The sequence below is a fragment of the Eptatretus burgeri genome, chromosome 14 (genome assembly GCF_056783735.1).
Source record: "Eptatretus burgeri isolate ZD-2024b chromosome 14, Ebu_testis_v1, whole genome shotgun sequence".
In the NCBI taxonomy this organism is placed as follows: domain Eukaryota; kingdom Metazoa; phylum Chordata; class Myxini; order Myxiniformes; family Myxinidae; genus Eptatretus; species Eptatretus burgeri.
Genome location: NC_140974.1, coordinates 11968564 through 11991565, shown reverse-complemented (window position 1 = coordinate 11991565; position 23002 = coordinate 11968564). Strand labels below are relative to the sequence as shown.

Here is a 23002-nt window from a genome sequence, read left to right as displayed (position 1 = left end):
ATGTTTGCATTCACATGAAGGTGTTTAGGACCACTTTGTCTTTTCCATGTCCATTACATAATAAACCGACACTCACCCTTGCTTCCCTGGGTATCTCTTGCTTCATTTCTCCCCGACATGCTGTTACTCTTTCAGTTCAAGGCACATGCGTCGAGTTACTACCCCTTGCTGTGCGAGATAATGATGTTCGACCTGGTTCCAGAGCTACGCACCGTATTGCGCAAGTTTTTCCTTCGCATCGGTACTGTTTTTGACATCTCCATCCCCACTGAGGCTGCCTCCCTCAAGTAGCTCGAGCACAGCCTGCCCTTCACTGACTTCTCCTTGGCCAGCTGTTCATGGCTCAGCGAACCTTCAGCACAGCACCCGATGGCCTCCTTTACTCGGAGGGGGCGGCTGTTTGAGCCATTAAAAATCTCGGATCGTTGAAACGGGGGGGGGGGGGGGCGGAATTGTTGGAAAAAAAAAAGTTCTGTTTTTAAATCTCACTTTGCAATCGTATTTCATCAATAATATCATGGGACAAAGAAGCATTTTAAACCCAACCCTTCATTGTTATTCGGACGAGACTTCAAATCTGACCAAAGATACTCGGATTTGTCAGTTTTTCTTTTTATTTATAAAAAGTAATTTCTGTTTTGGAAACGTTCCAGTGGTAGTTGGTCCGTTTTCATTGAAAAGAAGGGACATGCTCAGACAGTGCAAGCGCGAACAGCGAAAACGTAGGGTCGTAGAACGTTTGGTGTCGAAATCCTTTGGCGCTCAATTCGCCCGTGACCTGTACTTAGCAGTTTGTTTGTGTTTTTGCAAAATTTCCAGCAATTGCGATCATTGCTGCAATTTGACATGGCAATCGCAAGTTGCAGATGGAGAAAGGGGTACTGATGTGGGATTTTGGCTTGAAGCCTTTATCAAATATGTACTGGATACACAACCATTGTGTTGCCGACTTACCAATTGTCCACAAAAAATATTTTTGGGTTGAACTGATGAAATAATTCCTGGAAGGTTGTTCGGCTGGCAAAGTTTTTCCTGGAGGTTGCTGAATGGTGCTTTCATTTACCTTATTTTTTTTTATTTTTTTCCCTCCAACCCCGGTCAGGATTTTCATTTGTTTTGGTTTTTAAAAAAAAATTTTTTAATTATTCTGTTTCGACATTTTGGGTATTGGTAGAAACTTTGGGCTCGCAATGTGGTCGGTTGTTTTTTTTGTTTGTTGTTTTTTGGGGAGGGGGAGCTATGTTTTTGCAGAATGTATGTTGCTGTGATTATATTACTTTTAAATGTTGTTTTTGGTTGTTCTTTTTGTCGGTAATTTAATGTAAAATTTCAGGGCTGTAAATGTCTGTGGGATGGATGTACATTGAAATTTTGTTAAAAATTTACATCCAACATCGCACTAGTTTTGAATTGTGTTGGGAGTACTAAGATTTGAGTGAGGCAGACTAGTTTGAGGTGATGCGAATGCGGGGTGGGGGTGTACTAGGGAGGGGAGAGTGGTTGGGCCGTAGCAGTGCCAGTTGGTGTGGGAAAAGGGAAGGATTGTGACTTTTCTCCAAAGCAAAGCAGAAACAGAGACAAAAACTGTACTTTTCTCAACATTTATTTGTATCAACATAACTCTTCATCCACTGGAAAGGTTTGCTCATATCGTGGGTCACATGTTTTGCCCATAGCTCGGGGAAAATAAATCGAGAGTGCAATGGCTGTTTGAATACAGAAACTTATTTTGGTTTCTTTGTTAAACCACAAGAGATCGGTTGCTCTTCGCTGAAGTCACAATGTGTGTCCATTCCTTTGCCTCACCAACTGATGGCTGCACGACCCCCATGTGTCGGCGAACTGTCTTGGAGAGGACCGTGTACATTTTTTTTTTGTTGTCCAGTTTAAGTAATGGCTTGATCTTTAGGAAAACTAATGTGGTACGTTTGGAGTAAATAAACAACATGTATGCAATTTATCCTTTGTAGGTGAGTGTGTTCACAAATTACGAGTTGATTTTTGCACGCATGATGAAAATGCTGTTCTTAGTTCAAACCTAAGACTTATTCACAAAAGGGTGTAGAATATTTGCCTACCCATAAGTACTATGGAATGATGTATATGGAAGTCGTATAATAAAGTTTTCTATGTACAAAGCTAAAAATGTTTTGTGTTGTTTGTTTTTACATTAATTTAGTGAGATTGAGAAATTTTAGTGTGGTCGCATAAGACTTTATTCCCTTCCTGGTCATATACTGTATATTGTTATGAATTCCAGGGTGAGCGCCGGGTTCACAAGGGGTTTCATCGGATCTGCTACTCGTTCTGATCCTGACTCTACAAGCGACAGATAACTCCGTGACCCGACGGGTTGCTGAGCAACAACGGACGCCGTCTGAGAAGGCTAATTCTGACGGTCCTCACTCCAAGGCTCGTGCTACCTTACCAGTTACTTCGTCCCACCCAGATGAGGATCCACGCTCTTGACGTCCCGGATTTGTATCTTTATTATGTAGGGCCAAGCAAAATCATAGGTGGCAGGTTGGTTAAACAAGTGGAGTGAATTACTGGGGTATAATGTCCCTTCTATCTATTACATACACTGTAATCGAGCAATTTTTCTTGTTTGTTTGTATACACTGTCGAGGCTCGTACAAGAGCTAATGCACAGAACGTATAACGGGGGGGGGGGGGGGGGGGAGAGGGAAGCAAAAAACAGGAAACAGACATGAGGAGATCTGTGGAACAGATCGGGATGTAGAGGGGTACACAGGGTAAACAAGATGGACACCACAGGGACTTTCAGGAAGGACAGTAGGGAATATGAAGGATGTGGGTTTGGGATGGATTAACGGGGGTAGAAAAGATCATGGTTTGGGATAGGGGAAGGTAAAAGATGGTGGTGAACAGCTGTTTTGAAGAGCTGGAGGGAAGAGTGGGATTGAAAAGTGTGGGAGTTTGTTCCAGAGGTGGGGGAAAAAGATGAATGAAAGAGTGAAGGTGAACAGTGATTCTAGATTTTGGTAGTTTCACCAGAAGGGGGTTTTTGGCGGACCTTGAGCGCTCTTTCTGCTTCTCCTTTTTCTTCAAAAGCCTGAGATGGATTCGACCTTTTTAGATCCTCGTGGAGGATCTCGAAGTCTTACTCACGTTGTTCTTCATCTTCTTCTTGTGGACTTTTTTGTTTCACAGCCTACAGTTTTCACCGAAACTTGCTGAAACTTGGCATATATATATTTAAAAATACCCTGCGCAGACAGTAACCATCTCCGATTTTGAAAATTCCTCCAAGAAAAAAAAGTTATGGCGTCAAAATATCTCCGCAAATGGAAATCGCCTTAAAAATTATCTCCGAAACTAGGCAAGCTTTTTGAATTCTGTTTTTGGGAATCGAACAGGGCATTAGCAGAGATGAATTACCGCACATATGATACATCACTATGATGTCATATCAATTTTTACGACATCATTCCTATTTTTTGTTTTACAATCCAGAGTTTTCATCGGATCTTCATGAAACTTTCCATGTATGTACAGAAAGCCCACGCCCAGGCAGTAACCATCTCCGATTTTGGAAATTCTTCCTAGAAAAAAGTTGACGTCATAATATCGCCGCTTATGGAAATCGCCTATACCATTATCTCCGAAACTAGGCAAGCTGTTTGAATTTTGTTTGTGGGAATCAAGCCGGGCATTAGCACAGATAATTTATCGCAAACCTGATACATCACAATGACGTCATATTCGTTTTTATGACGTCATCATTAAGAGGATGAGGATCTTGGCTCATTTGAGCTTGTTTTCATCCCATGTCTAAAAATTTCCACCTGTTACAATGCTTCCTTTCTCCATTCTCTCAACTCTTCTGAACTCCGTCCTTCCTCCAACGTATTTGAACTCCGTCCAAACATATCACTGACCTCCACATTTTTTAAATCCCAGTTTGCAATGCATGATCGTCTTCCATTAATCGCTCTTTTTTTTTTTTCCAACTTCAGTGCAAATTCATCCCACCTCCTTAAATCGAACTCCTCCCCCGTTATACCCCCCTCCTTACTCTTCCCATCCTACCTCCTCTCTTCACATCTCTCGACTGCCTTCTGCTTTACTAATGGCTCCTCTTCTGGTATCCCAAACTGTATGGTGTTTAAAAATCTGTGAGCTCTGTACCAACCTTACAAATATCTCACTCTCTCATTCAGTACACTCCTCAATATCTCAAACATGTTCTCTCTTTCCTCTCATCACACCTCCCCCTCTTCCAACCTCCTCAAATCTTGTTCCCCTGCCCGCTTCCATCATCACAACACCACCACCCAGTCTCATCTTTTTCCCTCTCACCATTCTTCCCATGGCCCTTCTCCCCCATCGCTCTGCCTGCTCTCATCATCTCCCCTACCTCACAAAACTTCCCTCTCACCCCTCCCTCTCAAATCGGCCGCCTCCTCCCTCTTCAAAGCAAACTTCACGCTTCCCTCTCCGAGCTTCTCCCCTCTCACCATTCTCCCTCAAATCTCACTCCTCACATCCACAAAGCTGCCTCCTCCCCCCGTCCTCTCTCTTCCAACTCATTCCTCCAATCTCCTACCTTTTTTTGTCCACATTGTCGAGGCTCGTATAAGAGCAAACGCACAGAACGTATAACAAAGGGAGCAGGAGACGAGGGGTGAGAGAGGGAAGCACAAAACTGGGGAACAGAGACATTAGGAGATCTGTGGAAGGGAGAGGGATGGGGCGGGCAACACGGGGTATACAAGATGGACATTACAGGAACTTTCAGGAAGGAAGGCAGGGAATTTGAAGGAGGTGGGTTTAGGGTGGATTAACGGGGGTAGAAAAGATCGTGGTTTGGGATAGGGGAAGGGAAGAGATTGTGGTGAACAGCTGTTTTGAAGACCTGGAGGGAAGAGTGGGATTGAAGAGTGTGGGAGTTTGTTCCAGAGGTGGGAAAAAATAGGAATGAAACAGTTAAGGTGAGCAGTGATTCTTGTTTTTGGCAGTTTCACCAGAAGGGGGGTTTCTGGTGGACCTTGAGCACCGGTGGACAGATCACAGATAGAGCATGGAGGGGTGAGGCCGGAGAGGAGATGGTGGAAGATTCACTACTTCCCTCTGCCCCCAGTCTCATATTACTCCCCACTGTGCTTCATCCCATCACCACATAGCCTTGTGGCCTTCTCCCCCAGCTCCTCCACACTGTCAACCCTCCCTACCTCCCTCTCCCTTCCCTCGTCTTCCCCCATCCCCTCCCTGCACCCAAAATCTCCTCCCCTCCCTCTTCCTTAACAGTGTGGACCTCAACCATCCAGGGATTTTGCTTCAACCTGACTGATCTCTCCGTACAGATTGCCAATGACAAACCAGCCATAATCTGCTTAACAGAAACATTCCTCCTTCAAGACGTCTCTGACTCCTTAGTTTCTCTCCCTCGTTACTCCCTCCTCTGGCATGACAGACTTGAGCCTCGTCCTTGCGGCGGAATTGCTCTCTTTCTCAAAAATTATATTCCTCACTCTCCATGCACTTCCCTCACTCCTCCACACCCCGAGGAATACCTCAAGCTACAGCTTCCCCTCCTCTCCCACCTCATGTTTATATGTGTGTTGTACTGTCCACCAAACAGTGGTGTCTCCATTTACATCTTGCTCATGGAAAACATGGACCAACTTCTATCCTCTCATCCCAACTCTCTCTTCCTTATATGTGGTGACTTCAATTGGCTGGGTGTGGGTACCTCTCTCACCTGCCATGTCACGTCAGCAACGGATTTCTGTGATTCATTGGGACTGACACAATGTGTCAACTTCCTGACCCGAATCTCCACCAACAGTACCAAATCTCTTCTGGATTTGATTTTGACCAATTTCCCAGAAAATATCTGCTGTTCTTCCTCCGCTCCATTCAGTTCATCTGACCATATACATGTCAAAGTAGACATCTCTCTGACTGTTATTAGAGAACCACCTAACCGCCGACTAATCTGGCGCTTCACTCAGGCTGACTGGCAGGGTCTTCAAGCAGCCATCAAACTTCTCGACTGGTCTCCCATTTCTACTTCCTTTGACATCAACTCATCATGAGAATTCTTTCAAAGAAACTTGCACAGATTTATCCCACCTCATCTTTAGTTGTCCTACCCTTCCTTCCGCCCATGATACATTGAAGCTTGTGGTGAGGCAGTTGTCCTGAAACAACTTGCCTTCCCCTCATGGAAGGCAAACCCAACTGAGGATAATCTCAGTTCCTTCCACAAAGCTCGGAACAAGTGTGTGTCTACCCTCAGGAGAGCCAGAAAACAACATCTTTCTCATCTCAAGTCTGAACTCTCAAACCTCTCTCCCTCCTCCAAATTCCTGGTGGTGTCTAGTTTACTCCATTTCTCGTGTATGTTCCCCCTCCATCCCTCCCTTACCTCAAATAGCCACACTGCTGATACCGCACGTGAAAGGGCTGAATGCCTAAACTCCATGTATGCTTCTAAATCTTGTGTCCCAAACCCATCGCTTTCTGTACCCACCTTACTCAGTCGCACCCAACTGTTCCTGGATTCTGTGCCCTTTTCTCCTGACCAGGTGGAGAGCTTGCTGTTAAACCTCAACACCAGATTCTGCAACCAGTCCAGACGGCATCAGCCCACGTGTCCTAAAAACCTGCTCTGCTGCTCTTGCTCACCCTCTCTCTGTTCTATTCACCCTCTCATTTGCTCAAGGTCATCTACCATCTGCTTGGAAATCAGCAAACATTACCACTCTGCAAAAATAAAGGGGCAAAAACAGATCCCTGCAACTACAGACCAATCAGCCTTCTCCCAATCATCAGCAAGGTTATGGAATCCATCATCACTTCCGACATTAAATCCTTCCTCTTCTCCAATGGCTTGATTTCCAATCATCAATTTGGATTCAGAGCTGGTCACTCTACCCTGGATATGCTACTTCTGCTTTCCCAACAATTGATGGAGGTCCTCAATGCGGACATGAAATCCGAGCCGTATCCCTGGACATATCACGTGCTTTTGACATGGTCTGGCACCCTGCCCAACTCACCAAGCTCTCTTCCTATGGGATCCAAGGCCATCTCCACTCATGGCTCGCAGACTTCCTCTCCTGTTGCAGTCAATGTGTGGCCCTAAATGGAATCCTTTCATCCCCTATTCCTGTCCAGGCTGGAGTTCCTCAAGGGAGTGTTCTGGGCCCTGTTCTTTTTCTGGTTTTCATCAATGATCTCTCCAACTCTCTGGAAAATCCTCCATATCACTTTGCTGATGACTCCACCCTCTGCCATTCCATCTGTCATCCCTCAGACCGGCAAGCAGCAGCCTCTTCACTCTCTGCAGATCTGGACAAAATTGCAAACTGGTCCAATATGTGGAACATGTCTTTCAATCCAGACAAATCTCACACTCTCACTATGTCTCTTCGAAAGGACGTTTTGAAAACCCCCCCATCCACTTTCTCAACAATCCTCTGGAAGAAGTCCTTTCTTTCAAGCTTCTGGGTCTCACTATCTGCCATGACCTTTCCTGGAAAGCCACATTTCCAACCTCGCCTCAAAAGCCAGTTGCCGACTGGGCATCCTCCGTCGTGCAAAGTCCTTCATTGGTACACCTGAGCTCCTGACCACTTACAAAGCTTTCATCTGCAGTCTGATGAAGTAGAAGCTGAGTCTGGGTCTCTCACTCTGCGGGCCATTGTCAGGTGAGCTTATGCGAGCGAGTGAGTGAGTCTGCAAACACTGCTATCGTTATCGCTTGAACCAAACACACGATTTTACTGAAATTTGGCAACAACCTTCACATCTGACGGTTAACGAAGGTTTAGTGACCGCATCACAATCTACGCCCATTCAGGGGATCTATGGGAGTGGTTTTTTGACCCCTCCAAAATAGGTATTTACTTTCTTCTCCGAAACTACACATATGATTTCAATGAAACTTGACAACTTTCATCACCAGTGCTGTACCAAAGTTTGTTCACGGTATTAAAAACAATCAGGATCTAAGGGGGTCTGCAGGGGATTTGGATGACTGTGCTCCTGATCCAGGTGGGATTCAGGACATGCGCTCCTGATCCAGGTGGGATTCAGGACATGCGCTCCTGATCCAGGACATGCGCTCCTGATCCAGGACATGCGCTCCTGATCCAGGACATGCGCTCCTGATCCAGGACATGCGCTCCAGATCCAGGACATGCGCTCCAGATCCAGGTGGGATTCAGGACATGCGGTCCTATGTTTACAAGATGGTACCCAAAGGTGACGATCGTGAGTGCAGCACGTAGTCAGTCGTGTTACCTGTGTGAGTGGTGAACAAGCAGTCAGTCGTCTTACCTGTGTGAGTGGTGAACAAGCAGTCAGTCGTCTTATCTGTGTGAGTGACGAACAAGCAGTCAGTCGTCTTACCTGTGTGAGTGATGAACAAGCAGTCAGTCAGTCGTGTTACCTGTGTTTCTCATGCCACATGTGTAGTGAGGGCCACTCCGATGTTCATCATATTGTTGGGAATTCGCACCCGTCGGCGTGCGAACGGCCACGTGACTCGAATCGTGGCACGTCGCCCACCGGACGGACAATTCTGTCGTGACCCTCTCGGACTAACGCCGGGAGCTAGTCACGGATGGGCGTTTCGGCCTTACCACGATCGTGCCAATCGGCCACCCGCGTGGGATAGGGTTGTTCGCCAAACTCGACCTACCTAAGTACCCACGCGGATGGTAAACCGGGCGATCGCACCTCGCCGCAGGTCGACTCTGGACACGGGCCGCTTAAGCGGTCCGTTCCGTACTATCGGGATAACCGAGCGGTGTTATCGTCGGCCTCGACGGTTCCGATTACTTATCGGGCGTATTAAGCCCACGACGAACCCGTAACGTGAAGCAAGATGGAGATTCAACAAAGGGAAGGACGCAGCGAAACGGGGAACAAGTTCGCACAAGCACTTTATTCACACAGACACAGAGCACACATATACATCCAAACAGAATCAGAAATGCACATAAAGCAATTTAAAACAACAACAACAACAACAACAACAACAACAACAACAACAACAATACAGAGCTACAACCGAATACGCGAACACATGGCAACACTTAAAACAATACTACTTGACGGACGGCGCCACCTACAGACATTTACACCAAACCCCAAAAGAAAATGGAAGTGTGACTTCCCTGATCGAGTCGAGTCCTCCTTTTGCGACCGCAAATCCGAGCCCCTCCAGCGTGGTCCGCGAGCTCGTGCCGCGTGTCGCTCGTGTGGTCCACCCGACGGTATGGACGGGGTTTTGGGGAAACGGACGGGGTTTGTTCGGCGCTGTTTTCCGCGCTCGCGCACGGATCAAAGAAGCAAGGCAGGAACAACAAGCTCACGACTCGAACCAGAAGACCAACATGAAGACCAACCACTCTCGACCAACCACACCTCAAGGTCCGTCCTGTCCGCCTTTTGTAGCGCGGGGCTTCGCCCTTCGCTCCGCCCCGTTTTCGGCCCCGCCTCCCTTCGAGCTTCTTGGAGAAGCCTCTCGAAGGGGGGCATGACCTCTCGCTCCCCCTCCACCCCGCCCCGTGCGGGTGCCGGGGCCGTCAGTCTTGGCTCGGAGCCAGGGAATTATTCCCCCAAAATCAGACCCCTCCTTTACATGACCTTTGACCCCTGCTCGGATCGCACCTCCCCCACACCGAGCGCGGAGAATCTCGACGGGAGAAACAGGTGGGAAAACCCCCGAGCATCGTTGTTGGTTTTTGTTTGTTCCCGGAGATCGTAACCGCACAGGGCCTACTGAATGGCGAGTGGCAAAGATGTGGTTGCGTAGATGGTGGAGGTGGCGTGGTTGTAGTGTGGTTGGCACTGTGGTGGGGATGGCGTGGTTGTTGAGATGCTGTTTGTTTGAAATAAAAGATAGAACAGAAAAAATGGCTAACTCAAAGGATCGCAGCCCGGATGGATCACATAAATTCCCTCTATACAACGGGTTTGGGGCTAACTACACATGTACTTAGAGATATCTCACCTACGGGACCTGAATGGTGGTTTGCGAATTTCCACAACCGTAACAATATGTATATTCACGTTTAAAGGACGTTTTAAATGAGATACTAATTCTACAAGTTCAGTGAGTACCTGTAGAATGTTTACCTGTCTGAATCGCTCATCTCGAAATTGTTGTCTCTTCCTCAAGAGAGATTAATCTGATGTTGATTTCTAAACATTTAAAAATAATTTTTTTACAAAGTCGAGGATTCTGGAGGAGACAGCGATTGGTTTTTCGTGGACGTTTTCACACATCTACCTGTGCACACCTGTCGGTGAGGCACTTCGATCCCCATTTCACTCCGTTCACATCACGGAATTATCAAAGCTGCCTCGGAAGGTGAAAAACAACATGGCCCACAATACGAAAACCCAAACGGATTAAACGCGAAATTAAAACAGAAACCGTCATTCTTGGGACACATGACGTCATACATGCAGAAAACTCGTCTTGAGAAGTCAACCATGCTGGATGAGGTTGAGGGAAGAAGAAGAAGAAGCAGTAGAAGAAGGAGAAGAAGAGGAGAAGAAGAGGAGACTGGATAAGGTTGAGGGAGGAAGAAGAAAAATCAGTGGCAGTTGATAATCAGAAGAAGAAGAAGAGGAGACTGCATAAGGTTGAGAGAGGAAGAAGAAGAAGAATCAGTATCAGTTGATAATCAGAAGAAGAAGAAGAATAAAAGAAGAGGAGGAGGCTGGATAAGGTTCAGGGAAGAAGAAGAATCAGAAGAAGAAGAAGAAGAAGAGGAGGGTGAAGACCAGAGTGTGAGAGAGAGAGAGAGAGAGAGAGAGAGAGAGAGAGAGAGAGAGAGAGAGAGAGAGAGTGAGAGTGTGTGTGTGTGTGTGTGTGTGTGTGTGTGTGTGTGTGTGTGTGTGTGTGTGTGTGTGTGTGTGTGTGTGTGTGTGTGTGTGTGTGTGTGTGTGTGTGTGTGTGTGTGTGTGTGTGTGTGTGTGTGTTTTTTGGATCGATGGGTTTTGGCCAAAAGGACGTGAAACCGACCTGTCCCTGCCAGATGTTCAGGAAGTAGCGCGGGGTAGTTCGTGGTTGTTTGGAGAAATCTGATCATGAATATCACCAGAAATCGGCCATGACGTCACGTAACTGGATCAATAAATGAACTAATGAAGGTTGAGAGTCTTGTTTCCCCCCTCTGACTTGTGACACCGATTGGAGAGAGAGATCGTCAGCGTCACAGAGCGTGTATCGGGATAATAAATGAGACGTCCGTTGTTTAATATAATTGTGTCTTCATGTATTATTTAACCCGCGTCACCTTGTTCTTCTTCTCCTCAGGAGTCGCCGAGTACGTAATACATGTACAGGCCGATCGATCAATCAAAAGGAAACATGATTCGAGGCGACATAACGGCTCGAAACACGAGAAAAACTCGTCGCTCTGAAATTCCTTTCCAGGCATCCTCCTCCTGTCTTTTACAAAACTTGTGTATGAAGAAGAAAGGAGCAGAAGAAGAAGAAGAAGAAGACGCCTCGGTTGGGGGGGGGGGGGAGGGGGTTTAGGTGTGAGAGGAGGAAGAAGCGCGTTGTTGGTAACGGAGTGTCGGCTGTGGGCGGTTTACCGCGGGCCTCGCCCGCCCCTCCGTACTAGGCCTCGCACGGCGCTCCGCGGCCTTGTGCGACTTTTACGTGGAATTTTGTCCATTCTCGGGGCCCACGCTGGTGTCATGGGCCGGGAAGAAGATGACGTGGTGCGAATAGCCAAGAAATTGGACAAAATGGTGGCCAAGAAGAGTTCGGTGCGTTGATGTCCGCGGCGTGTCCGTCCCGACAGTGTCGGTTACAGGCCATGATCGGCTGTGCAGATGAAAACGTCCAGAAGGTTCTGAGATGGAAAAATTTCATTGCCAATGAGGGTTTTTGTGACGGAGCGAGTTTTGCACTTGGTTTGAATGTCCGCGCTTCAACACTGTCTGTGCCTCCGCGTGTCCGCACCGAAGCCCGGTGACCGTGTGTCTGCGTTTGCAACTTTTTGTCCGTGCCTGAGCCCGGTGCCTGCACCTTTTTGTCCGTGCCTGAGCCCGGTGCCTGCACCTTTTTGTCCATGCCTGAGCCCGGTGCCTGCACCTTTTTGTCCGTGCCTGAGCCCGGTGTCTGCAACTTTTTGTCCGTGCCTGAGCCCGGTGCCTGCACCTTTTTGTCCGTGCCTGAGCCCGGTGCCTGGCCCTTTTTGTCCGTGCCTGAGCCCGGTGCCTGCACCTTTTTGTCCGTGCCTGAGCCCGGTGCCTGCACCTTTTTGTCCGTGCCTGAGCCCGGTGCCTGCACCTTTTTGTCCGTGCCTGAGCCCGGTGCCTGCACCTTTTTGTCCGTGCCTGAGCCCGGTGCCTGCACCTTTTTGTCCGTGCCTGAGCCCGGTGCCTGCACCTTTTTGTCCGTGCCTGAGCCCGGTGCCTGCACCTTTTTGTCCGTGCCTGAGCCCGGTGCCTGCACCTTTTTGTCCGTGCCTGAGCCCGGTGCCTGCACCATTTTGTCCGTGCCTGAGCCCGGTGTCTGCAACTTTTTGTCCGTGCCTGAGCCCGGTGCCTGGCCCTTTTTGTCCGTGCCTGAGCCCGGTGCCTGCACATTTTTGTCCGTGCCTGAGCCCGGTGCCTGCACCTTTTTGTCCGTGCCTGAGCCCGGTGCCTGCACCTTTTTGTCCGTGCCTGAGCCCGGTGCCTGCACCTTTTTGTCCGTGCCTGAGCCCGGTGCCTGCACCTTTTTGTCCGTGCCTGAGCCCGGTGCCTGCACCTTTTTGTCCGTGCCTGAGCTCGGTGTCTGCACGTGTCCTGTGCCCGTATTGCTGTCAGTACCTGAGCCTGGTATCAATGTGTCTGCGTTTGCATTTGAGTCCGCACTTCTGTGTCTGCACCTGAACCCGATGTCCCCACGTCTCTGTCCGCACCTGAACCCAGTGTCCACATATCTCAACCCTATCTGTGTCCGTGTCCGCACCTCAACTCGTGTTTTGGATCCTCTTCCAATCGTGTTTCCTCTTTCTCAGGAATGACTGATATCAATAATCTAGCTCTTGTATGAGCCTTGACATTGTATGTAAATATATATTTTAAACCCTTTTCTTTTTTCCTTCGACTTTGTCCCCAAAGAGATGTAAATGGAGAATAATTCTATAAATGTGTCTGTTGATTATTATCGATTCGTCTTTGTATTAGTTTATTATTCATATTATTATTATTATAATACCCGAAACTTTTGTGCTCGTGGACACAGACATATTGTGAATGATGATTTGTTTGTTTCCAAACCATATGTTGTATAATTGACTTGTCCTTGTGTGCATCAAGATATCCAGTTTTTTATTTGTTAATTCTACTCGGTGTTTGTTATCGACCAGTGAAAGCTTGAATCTCTTTGCCATGTTTGCCCTTCCTTGCTGTGCCCTGCAGTCAGGAGCATTAGATCTACTGAAGGAACTCAAGAATATTCCCATGACTCTGGAGGTCCTGCAGGTGAGGCTTTGTGCGGGGCCGGTGCGGATAATGCCATCGGATCACGTGACGGTCAAAGCTTGCACATCTTTTTGTTTGTTGGCTCGTGCATCTTCGCGAGACATCAATTACTTTGAAACTTCAACTACTTAAACATAAGTATTTATTCCTTACTTTTATGCCAAAAAGGATTGCATGATTGTCCTCTTCATTCATTCATTTTGTACGCAGCCTGTGGCTGCTGGGTGGCGTCATTGCTGGGAGCAGCTGTGCCGCCGATGCAGTGTCCCTCCCGTAGGTCAGAGCAGCAATTTGTAATTTGTTCACAATGGTGCCTTGCGATGGCTCGCCTACTTTTCGCGAAAGATGCCATGGGATATTTAACGTCCACCAACTAATGTCGTCGACAGGACTCCCAGTTTAACATCCACCTTACCTGTGAGACACCAGGATGACCGTTTATAGCTGGGTCGGGATTCAAACCCAGGCGAAACGGCTTTGAGGAGAGTGTGTACCTCTCAGCCATCTTTCCAGCCCTTATAATAGTATTGTTGACCTTTGATTATTTCCCAGATTTCACTTCAGTTCTTTAACTTTGGACAATAAAGTTGCCCAGTCTATCCAGTGATTTCTGTTTGTCTAATAATTTTTTAACTCCTGTCATTCCATTCATTATTTATTTTCTCATTCGCCCTGCAACATGGAACACACTTGGAAATAATTTTTTTTTGTATAGTTCAACAAACGAAGCATGTTTAAGATGAAAAAGTGAAACAAAATATCGTTATTTTCTGTGCACGATCGTTCTTTAACCCAGCCAGTAAAATAGTTAGGCCACGAGCTTGACATTCTACTGCATTATTTGACAAAATTTATGGAGGTGGCCAACAGGATGATGATGTTGCGGATCTAGAGTTTGAGGCTCGCCATGAGGGGAAGCACAACATGGGTCCCTCTCGAACGCCCGGTCCTGAAGCTGCCGGGCACAAAAAACTCCACCTGTCGGGGGTGTTTATAAGCAACCAGGAATGCCGATTGGTACTGCCAATCGTGCCAGGGTTACACCACTTAGTGGGATACCTTACCTGTGGACGGCACACCAAGGGGGTTTTGTGCCCTCAGCGCACACCCAGATTACTGCCGAGCAATACAGTGAGTGTGCGCGACTAACAAGTGAAAATTAGTGGGGCAGAACTTCCCGGCTAACCTGTATGTGGACTATGCTGGACCAATGGAGGAAAAGACAGAACAAGGTTGTGTGTGTGTGTGTGTGTGTGTGTGTGTGTGTGTGTGTGTGTGTGTGTGTGTGTGTGTGTGTGTGTGTGTGTGTGTGTGTGTGTGTGTGTGTGTGTGTGTGTGTGTGTGTGTGTGTGTGTGTGTACGTACGGGGTTTCAGGATGTGGAATGGAGTCCTCCCAGGGTGGACTCAATGTGCCCACCTTTATTTCAGTAAGGGGTCATGATTCACGGACCAAGCTGTGATGTCTTTTTGTTCTCAAAGTTTTGTGCTGAGGACTCTCTTCAGGCTTGTCACCTATCCCCGGACAGCTTCCAACTGTAGTTTGTTTGTAATATTCCCGTGGATGGTTTTTAATATCTCTGTGAGGTTCTTCTTCATCATTCCCGTCACTCCAACTATCACTGGTACAACTTTGACATTCTTCAGTTTCCAGGATCTTTTCACTTCATTGTTGAGGTCTTGGTATTTGGTCATTTTCTTGATTTCTGCATCGTTTAGTCCAAAATCGCTGGTTATTAACACCTCACTTAGCAATGCCTTCTTCTCTTTTTTTATTTTTATTTTTAACTAAGTATGATATGTGCTTGCAATGCTTAGTTTTCTATGGTCACTCTCCATGGGATCATGAGGTCGTACCTGAGTGGTACTTCCATGTTTTCAGTTATTGCTTTTAGTTCATGTTCCTACAAATATTCTGGAACTGGGATATCTAAATTTTTGCAGATGTTCCAGCGGATTACTTTACAAACTCTGTTGTGTCGTTGTGTGTACAGCTGTTCTGACATGAGTTTTTCTTTGTGTGTGTGTTCGGTTAGCAAGCATAACACATCATTCTCTTTGCGAACTCCACCTCCACCCTTCATCTTTCTCTTCTTTTTTTGTTTCTTTTCTTTTTTTTCTCTCCCTCTCCCTCTCCCTCCACCTCTCTCCCTCTCTCTCGCCCCCTCCTGGCACCCTCCCTCCCACAGTGTATCGCAACGTTTGGTGAGGTGCTTTGCTCTCCCTCCTTCCTCGCTCCCCCCTTCCGAGCTACCCCTACCCCTCCTTCACCCACTCCTAGCTTTCCTTCCGTCCTTTCTCCTCCCCCTCTCCTCCCTCTCCCTCCCTCTTTCTCCCCCCTTCCCCATAATACCCCCGTCAGCAAAGCGACGGGTTGTATTTGCTCGTCTATAAATATAATGAAGATGAAAAAGTGCATATGCAGAATTCCCAGAGTAATACACAGCTATACAATAATGAACACAAGCTCAAGGTGGCGCTGTATTTTGGATTAAAAAAAATTCTAATTGGCATAACTAATGAATGTGCATCTTTTTCCACTGATGTGTTTTGAATTATTTGAGTAATTTTGAACCCGAAGCTCCTTGGACTTACGGCTCCCCCACCCTGGGCTCCCTGAATAAAAATCTGGCCGCTCGGGTATATGGAAGTTTGAATTGCAGCCGGTAAGACGGCCGCCAGGGTTCAAAGGGTTAACTATATTTGGGCAAAATTTGAGGTAGATACAATAGGTGGGTCACAGAAGTTAAAAAAAAAAGAAGAAAGTCACTTTTATGACATTCCTCCCACGGTTTATTTTATTTATATTGAAGTACAGTATATTCTGGGACACTGCACGAGGTGATGTGTTCTATGAACTCTCTTGTTGTTTTAACTCTGCTGATGATGGTATGCTGTTCTTATCTGAGATTAATTATTACCTGTTTTCTCCTGCAGTCTACACGGGTGGGGATGTCAGTAAATGCTCTGCGTAAACAAAGCTGTGATGAGGAGGTGACCACACTTGCCAAGTCTTTGATCAAGTCTTGGAAAAAACTCCTTGGTGTGTATTTATTTACAATGTCTATGCATCGTTGTGTGAATGTTTTCTGTGATCTCTTTCATGCCTCCTGAACTTCCTCTAGTTTATCCAAACTCTGGTTGGTTGTTGCTTGGCTTTCTTTCACCCCTCATCCACCCCTTCCTTATTTTATACCATCGGTCACTAACAATACACGACTTTCAAAATGGCATATGAATGCTAACGAGGCCTTTCGCACATGCACTGTGCGCGTTTTCAGTGACCCGTTTCTGCTCGTCCGGGCACTTTTAACCTGCCATTGCTCACGCAAAATCTGTACGTGAGTCTTTTTTTACATAATTTAGGCATTTTAACAAGAGTGGCAATTTAAAAATTATTTACCATAATTGTGTTCCTGGATGCAAATTGTACTCGAGGAATAATGATAAATATCTGTGGATGAGACTGGAGATTTTGATTTCCTGTTAACACAAGCGAGCGGCCATAGTGTCGGCTGGAGGAGTGAGGGAGGTGTTAATTGTTTATATAATCCTTGCCACCTGGGTTGAGTTGATTAGGTGAGAGCTGATTGGCTATTGCCTCCATTCACAGGTGAGAGATGTGGGTGGGTCTTTCTTGTTTATATGTGTATATACACACACCCAGCAGCCATATATACACACACATATTGTCGTGGTGCTGGCGGCCAAGGCTAATCCCCCCAACCCAATTTGTGGTGACGGGCGGTTAACACCACCAATCCCAGGATGGTCGAACTTCTCCCTTGGCAACAGCCAAAACTCTCGGAGATTAAAGCACGCGCACGGGAAACAATTAAGCACTGCACCGGACGGCAAGAGGGGGGGGGGGGTTATACTCGAACCCCATGCCAAATGCATGGATACAATTACTTAAAATGAGCACATTTAATGAAAATAGACAAATATTTACAAAGTACAATAATCAAAAGGTAATGATAAAAACATGAAGTAAATACAGTAATCCCCCATTTATCACGGGGGTTACGTTCCAAACCCCCCCCCCCCCCCGCGATAAGTGAAAATCCACGAAGTAGCGACCATATGTTTATTTTATTATATATATATATATATTTTTTTAAGCTTTATGACCCTCCCCACACTCTTATTAACCTTTCCCATACTCTTATAAACACTTCCTATACTCTTAAACACTTTTTACACTCTTAAATATACATAATTTTAACAACATATAAAATTCTAATGGGTACTCGCCATTAAAGATACTACAACTTGCGTGATGAAGATGATGATGATGAATTAGCTGTGCAGTACTGATGACGATGAAGGTGATGACCGTACTGCACAGCCAGAAAGAGCATTACAGCTCTTCTGAAGGCGCCACTACATCAGGCGCTTCGTCAGGTGGTGTAGTATCTTCGCCCTCGGTTGGAATTTCAGTTTAGGCTGAAGATGTAGGCGTAACTTGTCTCTTCTTGCCAGTGAGGAACATGGTTATGGGGAGTTGCTGGTGCTGTTTCTTCTTCTGTGCAAGAAGGTTTTTATAAACTGTCATGCCCCCCTCGATGGTATTTGCAAACTGCAACGGACAAAGCATGTGGGGGTCCCATTCTTGAGCCACTCGCTGAAAGTCTTTGGCCATTCTGACCATGGTTGCGAGCCGTGCGAGTGTTAGGCCAACCTCCTCTTCTTCTTGAAACCCTGCTTCCTCTTGTTCCTCTTCGTCTTCCTCGCTTGCTGACTTTGTCATATCCGTGAGGTCTTCATCCGTCAACGGTTGTGAGTGGGCATCAATCAGCTCATTAACATCCTCGTGAGTCATGTTGTTGAAGCCATCTCCGCCAAGAAGTTTTGCCAGCTTCACAGCCTTATCGACCGCGGAATGATGAACCTCTTCAGGAGAGAATCCCTTAGAGGTCGCATCTGCGTTTTCCATACGCACGACTCTTTGTCTACTCTTCTACTGTACACTATGTACAGTATTTTATTTCTTGTAATATGTTTTAATTTTATTTTTTTTTTACGTTGAAAAAAAAAATTTAGGCTAGAAAATGCTTATTTTACCATAAAAGTAATTAAAATAATAAATATATAAAAATACATTTATACTGCAAATTCCCGTGATATAGCGAAAAATCCGCGATATAAAATTAGATATGCAAGAGTTAAAAATCCGCGATACAGTGAAACCGCGATATGGCGAGGGATGACTATATCCTAAATTGAGGCGCCTCCACACACAGACTTAAATACAGACAAGGGGAAACAAAATAAAAGAAAATCCCTCCTTTATTCTGGCAGTCAGCTTTGTCCAGAGATGGTCTTTGTGGAACTTGGAATCGGGGAGCTTCTACTTCCACATGTATACATGCGCAAAATGGCAACAACTCTCTTCTCTCGCAGTGGGACGAACAAATGTCAGGAAATTTGTGACTGGTGTTCAACACCAAGGCTCAGAGACCCCGTGCAGCTGCTTCGTGCATCGATCATCCTCACCGACCCCCTATTTGACATACACAAGGCTCGGGGTCCATTCCTTACAACCCACCCAACCAAGAGCCAAAGACCAGCGTCTTGCTTCACCACGTGAGCCAAATTGCCTCAACGCGAATACAAGAATTGTGCCGTCTTCTTCATGTGTCGAAGGAAAGCCAGCCGTAAAGCCCTGCTCTTACAAGCTATCTTCTAGCTCGCTCGACCGCATGGGTCCCTCACTCCGCACTCAACGGTTCCTCCTCAGAACTCTTCACACTCACTCACTGACATTGCTGAACCACCGTTTCCTCCTCCAGGGCATGGCTTGCTCACACGAAACCCGGGAAGGTGGGGCCTCTGCCTGCTTGGCACGTTTGGCTCGTTTCTGACATCACGCCCATCAATCATCAGCCTCGGGAGCGTGACTTCACCCGCCGTCACCCTTGGAGGCGGGGCTTCTGCCTGTTCGGCACGTTTGGCTCGCTTGTAAATGCAAAAATGTTGGAATAGGTTGCAGGGGGGCAATCACGTACTGGGGGAACTTATTCTTAATCCCTATCTAATTAACCCCGCACCACTCCCCTTTTGGTGACACGTAATGTTTAAGCTCACTGTTTCCCTCTTAATTACATTGAGATATCTCCTTCACGTCCACAGACCAAACAACTCGACTCAATCCTCACTTCCCGATTAAATTCCTCCATCTACCCCCACAACCGTAAATATATATATATATATATATATATATATATATATATATATATATATATATATATATATATATATATATATATATATATATATATATATATATATATATATTTATATACACATATACATACAGTGGGGAGAACAAGTATTTGATACACTGCTGATTTTGCAGGTTTTCCCACTTACAAAGCATGTAGAGGTCTTTAATTTTTATTATAGGTACACTTCAACTGTGAAAGATGGAATCTGAAACAAAAATCCTGAAAATCACATTGTATGATTTTTAAATAATTAATTTGCATTTTATTGCATGAAATAAGTATTTGATACATCAGAAAAACAGAACTTAATATTTGGTACAGAAAACCTTTGCAATTACAGAGATCAGACGTTTCCTATAGTTCTTAACCAGGTTTGCACAGACTGCAGCAGGGATTTTGGCCCACTCCTCCATACAGATCTTCTCCAGATGCTTCAGGTTTCGGGGCTGTCACTGGGCAACACAGACTTTCAGCTCCCTCCAAAGAATTTCTATTGGGTTCAGGTCTGGAGACTGGCGAGGCCACTCCAGGACCTTGAGATGCTTATTACGGAGCCACTCCTTAGTTGCCATGGCTGTGTGTTTCGGGTCGTTGTCATGCTGGAAGACCCAGCCACGTCCCATCTTCAATGCTCTTGTTGAGCGAAGGAGGTTGTTGGCCAAGATCTCGCGATACATGGCCCCATCCATCCTCCCCTCAATACGGTGCATTCGTCCTGTCCCCTTTGCAGAAAAGCATCCCCAAAGAATAATGTTTCCATCTCCATGCTTCACGGTTGGGATGGTATTCTTGGGGTTGTACTCATCCTTCTTCTTCCTCCAAACACGGCGAGTGGGGTTTAAACCAAAAAGCTCTATTTTAGTCTCGTCAGACCACATGACCTTCTCCCATTCCTCCTCTGGATCATCCAGATGGTCATTGGCAAACTTCAGACGGGCCTGGACATGCGCTGGCTTGAGCAGAGGGACCTTGCGTGCGCTGCAGGATTTCAATCCATGACGGCGTAGTGTGTTACTTATGGGTTTTTTTGATACTGTGGTCCCAGTTCTCTTCAGGTCATTGACCAGGTCCTGCCATGTCGTTCTGGGCTGATCCCTCACCTTTCTCATGATCATTGAGGTTCCACGAGGTGAGATCTTGCATGGAGCCCCAGACAAAGGGAGATTGACTTATCTTGAACTTCTTCCATTTTCTAATAATTGTGCTCACAGTTGTTGCCTTCTCACCAAGCTGCTTGCCTATTGTCCTGTAGCCCATCCCAGCCTTGTGCAAGTCTACAATTTTGTCCCTGATGTCCTTAGACAGCTCTCTGGTCTTGCCCATTGTGGAGAGGTTGGAGTCTGATTGATTGAGTGTGGACAGGTGTCTTTTAAGCAGATAACGAGTTCAAACTGGTGCAGTTAATACAGGTAATGAGTGGAGAATGGGAGGACTTCCTAAAGACAAAACTAACAGGTCTGTGAGAGCTGGAATTCTTACTGGTTGGTGGGTGATCAAATACTTATTTCATGCAATAAAATTCAAATTAATTATTTTAAAATCGTACAATGTGATTTTCAGGATTTTTGTTTTAGATTCCGTCTTTCACAGTTGAAGTGTACCTATGATAAAAATTACAGACCTCTCGGTGCTTTGTAAGTGGGAAAACCTGCAAAATCGGCAGTGTATCAAATACTTGTTCTCCCCACTGTATGTATATGTATATATGTGTGTGTGTGTATGTGTGTATATATATATATATATATATATATATATATATATATATATATATATATATATATATATATATATATATATATATATATATATATATATATACTTAAATAAAAGGTGATGATGGAGTCTCAAGACATTCTCACAAGACCTGATCAAACAATCAGCCAAATATCCTCTGTTTAACATTTTGGGAAAAAAAAAACCTTCTCAACATATTCCACAAAATCATCCTTTCCTAAACAAATTCTCACAAATCTAAGTATCTGAGATGAAAAGACATTGTAACCCATTTTAATTGGTACATTGCTAACTGGAAAGGTATACAAGACTACAGGGAAACTGAAATCATCAACTTTATGACATACATTTGGACTAAAACCATTCTGTCCCACTCTACCCAACACATCCAGATATGCAACAACTGTACAATCATTACCACTCCTGTTTACAATCAGGTTATCTGGATATATCTTGTGAAGCTGCCTATCAAAAAAATTGTAGTTAATCACACAAATATCATCGATATAACGACATGTATGAGATAATATTTCAGCTAATCCTAATTATTTCTTCTTCATCAGTTTCTGCATGAATGAAAATTCACAGAAAATAAGAAAAAATGTCTGCTAGTAGGGGGCTGTAATTCCCACCCATGGGAATACTCTTAAACTGTTGAAACATTATCCCACAAAAAGACACAAAAGTATTGAATTAAATTAAATACACAACATCCTTAAATTCTGCTCATCAAAACAATGAAAACTTGATTATTTCTTTTTCGGAAAGAATGCTCTATCTAACCTGACACATAACAACTTATTAAAAGAGTTAAAAACCTTGTTAATCACTTTGAAGAATGATTCCCTCACTTGTACTAAATCCAAATTTGTATTTAATGTTGAAAAATCAAAAACTTCAACTCACTTGATATTGACACATCTAATCTGATCTAAGAACTCTAAAGTAGAATTAATGTTCCAGAAAGTGTTAATACCAGAATTCTTCTCAATTGCGAAACGATATTTCCTGAACTGTTCCCCAACAACTTGTAAACCTGAGTTCACGAGAACCGAGATAACTGATAACTGTTTGGTAGAACACTGCCTGGCATCCGCTATAAACTTATACTTGTACGGGTTATTGTGACGCTTCGGGATCCAAAAAAAAAACAGATTGACAGATTACAAAGAAAAACGATTAAGATTAAGAGAATAGAGGAGGAATGGTGGTGGTCAGCGGCATGTTGAACAAGCTTAATCGCTTCTGACCCTCAACTTTTCTTCTGCTTCAATGCATCAGGAGACTTCATTGTCAAACTGATTTATGTTTATTTCAATTGTGTTGTTTATGTTCGGCTGCCACCCACCTGCCTCTATTTTCTCAAAGCCCAGGAACCCCACCCGCTTATTCCCATTGGAAATTGGTTTTAACTCTCTTGGTTTTGAGTATCGTGATATTTTCCATTAATGTAACCCCTGCGATATTTATGGGTTTCTTGTACAAAGTTTCATTAAAAAAAAAACAGTATTTCCAAATGAGCCTTCTGGTTGAGTGGTTTTCATTTGCGGGAACAATTGTCTGGGTGGCA

At 45.3% G+C, this 23002-nt stretch overlaps 3 protein-coding genes across 5 annotated transcripts in view; all 3 read left to right on the top strand.

Moving 5' to 3' along the window:
• Positions 1 to 2146, top strand: part of LOC147012665 (brefeldin A-inhibited guanine nucleotide-exchange protein 1-like) — a 97216-nt gene extending 95070 nt beyond the window's left edge. For all 3 annotated transcript variants that reach the window (XM_085853720.1, XM_085853721.1, XM_085853723.1), the window contains one exon: positions 136 to 2146. In XM_085853720.1, coding sequence (XP_085709846.1) covers positions 136 to 291 — 156 coding nt within the window. In that variant the 3' untranslated portion in view covers positions 292 to 2146. The remainder of the gene's footprint in view (positions 1 to 135) is intronic.
• Positions 2147 to 11519: 9373 nt separating this feature from the next.
• LOC147012663 (transcription elongation factor A protein 1-like) overlaps positions 11520 to 23002 on the top strand; it is a 31730-nt gene continuing 20247 nt past the window's right edge. Inside the window, exons 1-3 of the mRNA XM_085853718.1 lie at positions 11520 to 11766; positions 13411 to 13473; positions 16409 to 16514. Coding sequence (XP_085709844.1) covers positions 11695 to 11766; positions 13411 to 13473; positions 16409 to 16514 — 241 coding nt within the window. The 5' untranslated portion in view covers positions 11520 to 11694. The remainder of the gene's footprint in view (positions 11767 to 13410; positions 13474 to 16408; positions 16515 to 23002) is intronic.
• Positions 11856 to 13403, top strand: LOC147012664 (uncharacterized). Its single transcript, XM_085853717.1, has one exon. The coding sequence runs from the start codon at positions 12072 to 12074 to the stop codon at positions 13011 to 13013; it is 942 nt and encodes a 313-aa protein (XP_085709843.1). The 5' UTR covers positions 11856 to 12071; the 3' UTR covers positions 13014 to 13403.

Coding starts and splice junctions, on each gene's coding strand:
- LOC147012664 (XM_085853717.1), top strand. CDS start 12,072: ATGCCTGAGCCCGGTGCCTGCACCTTTTTGTCCGTGCCTGAGCCCGGT.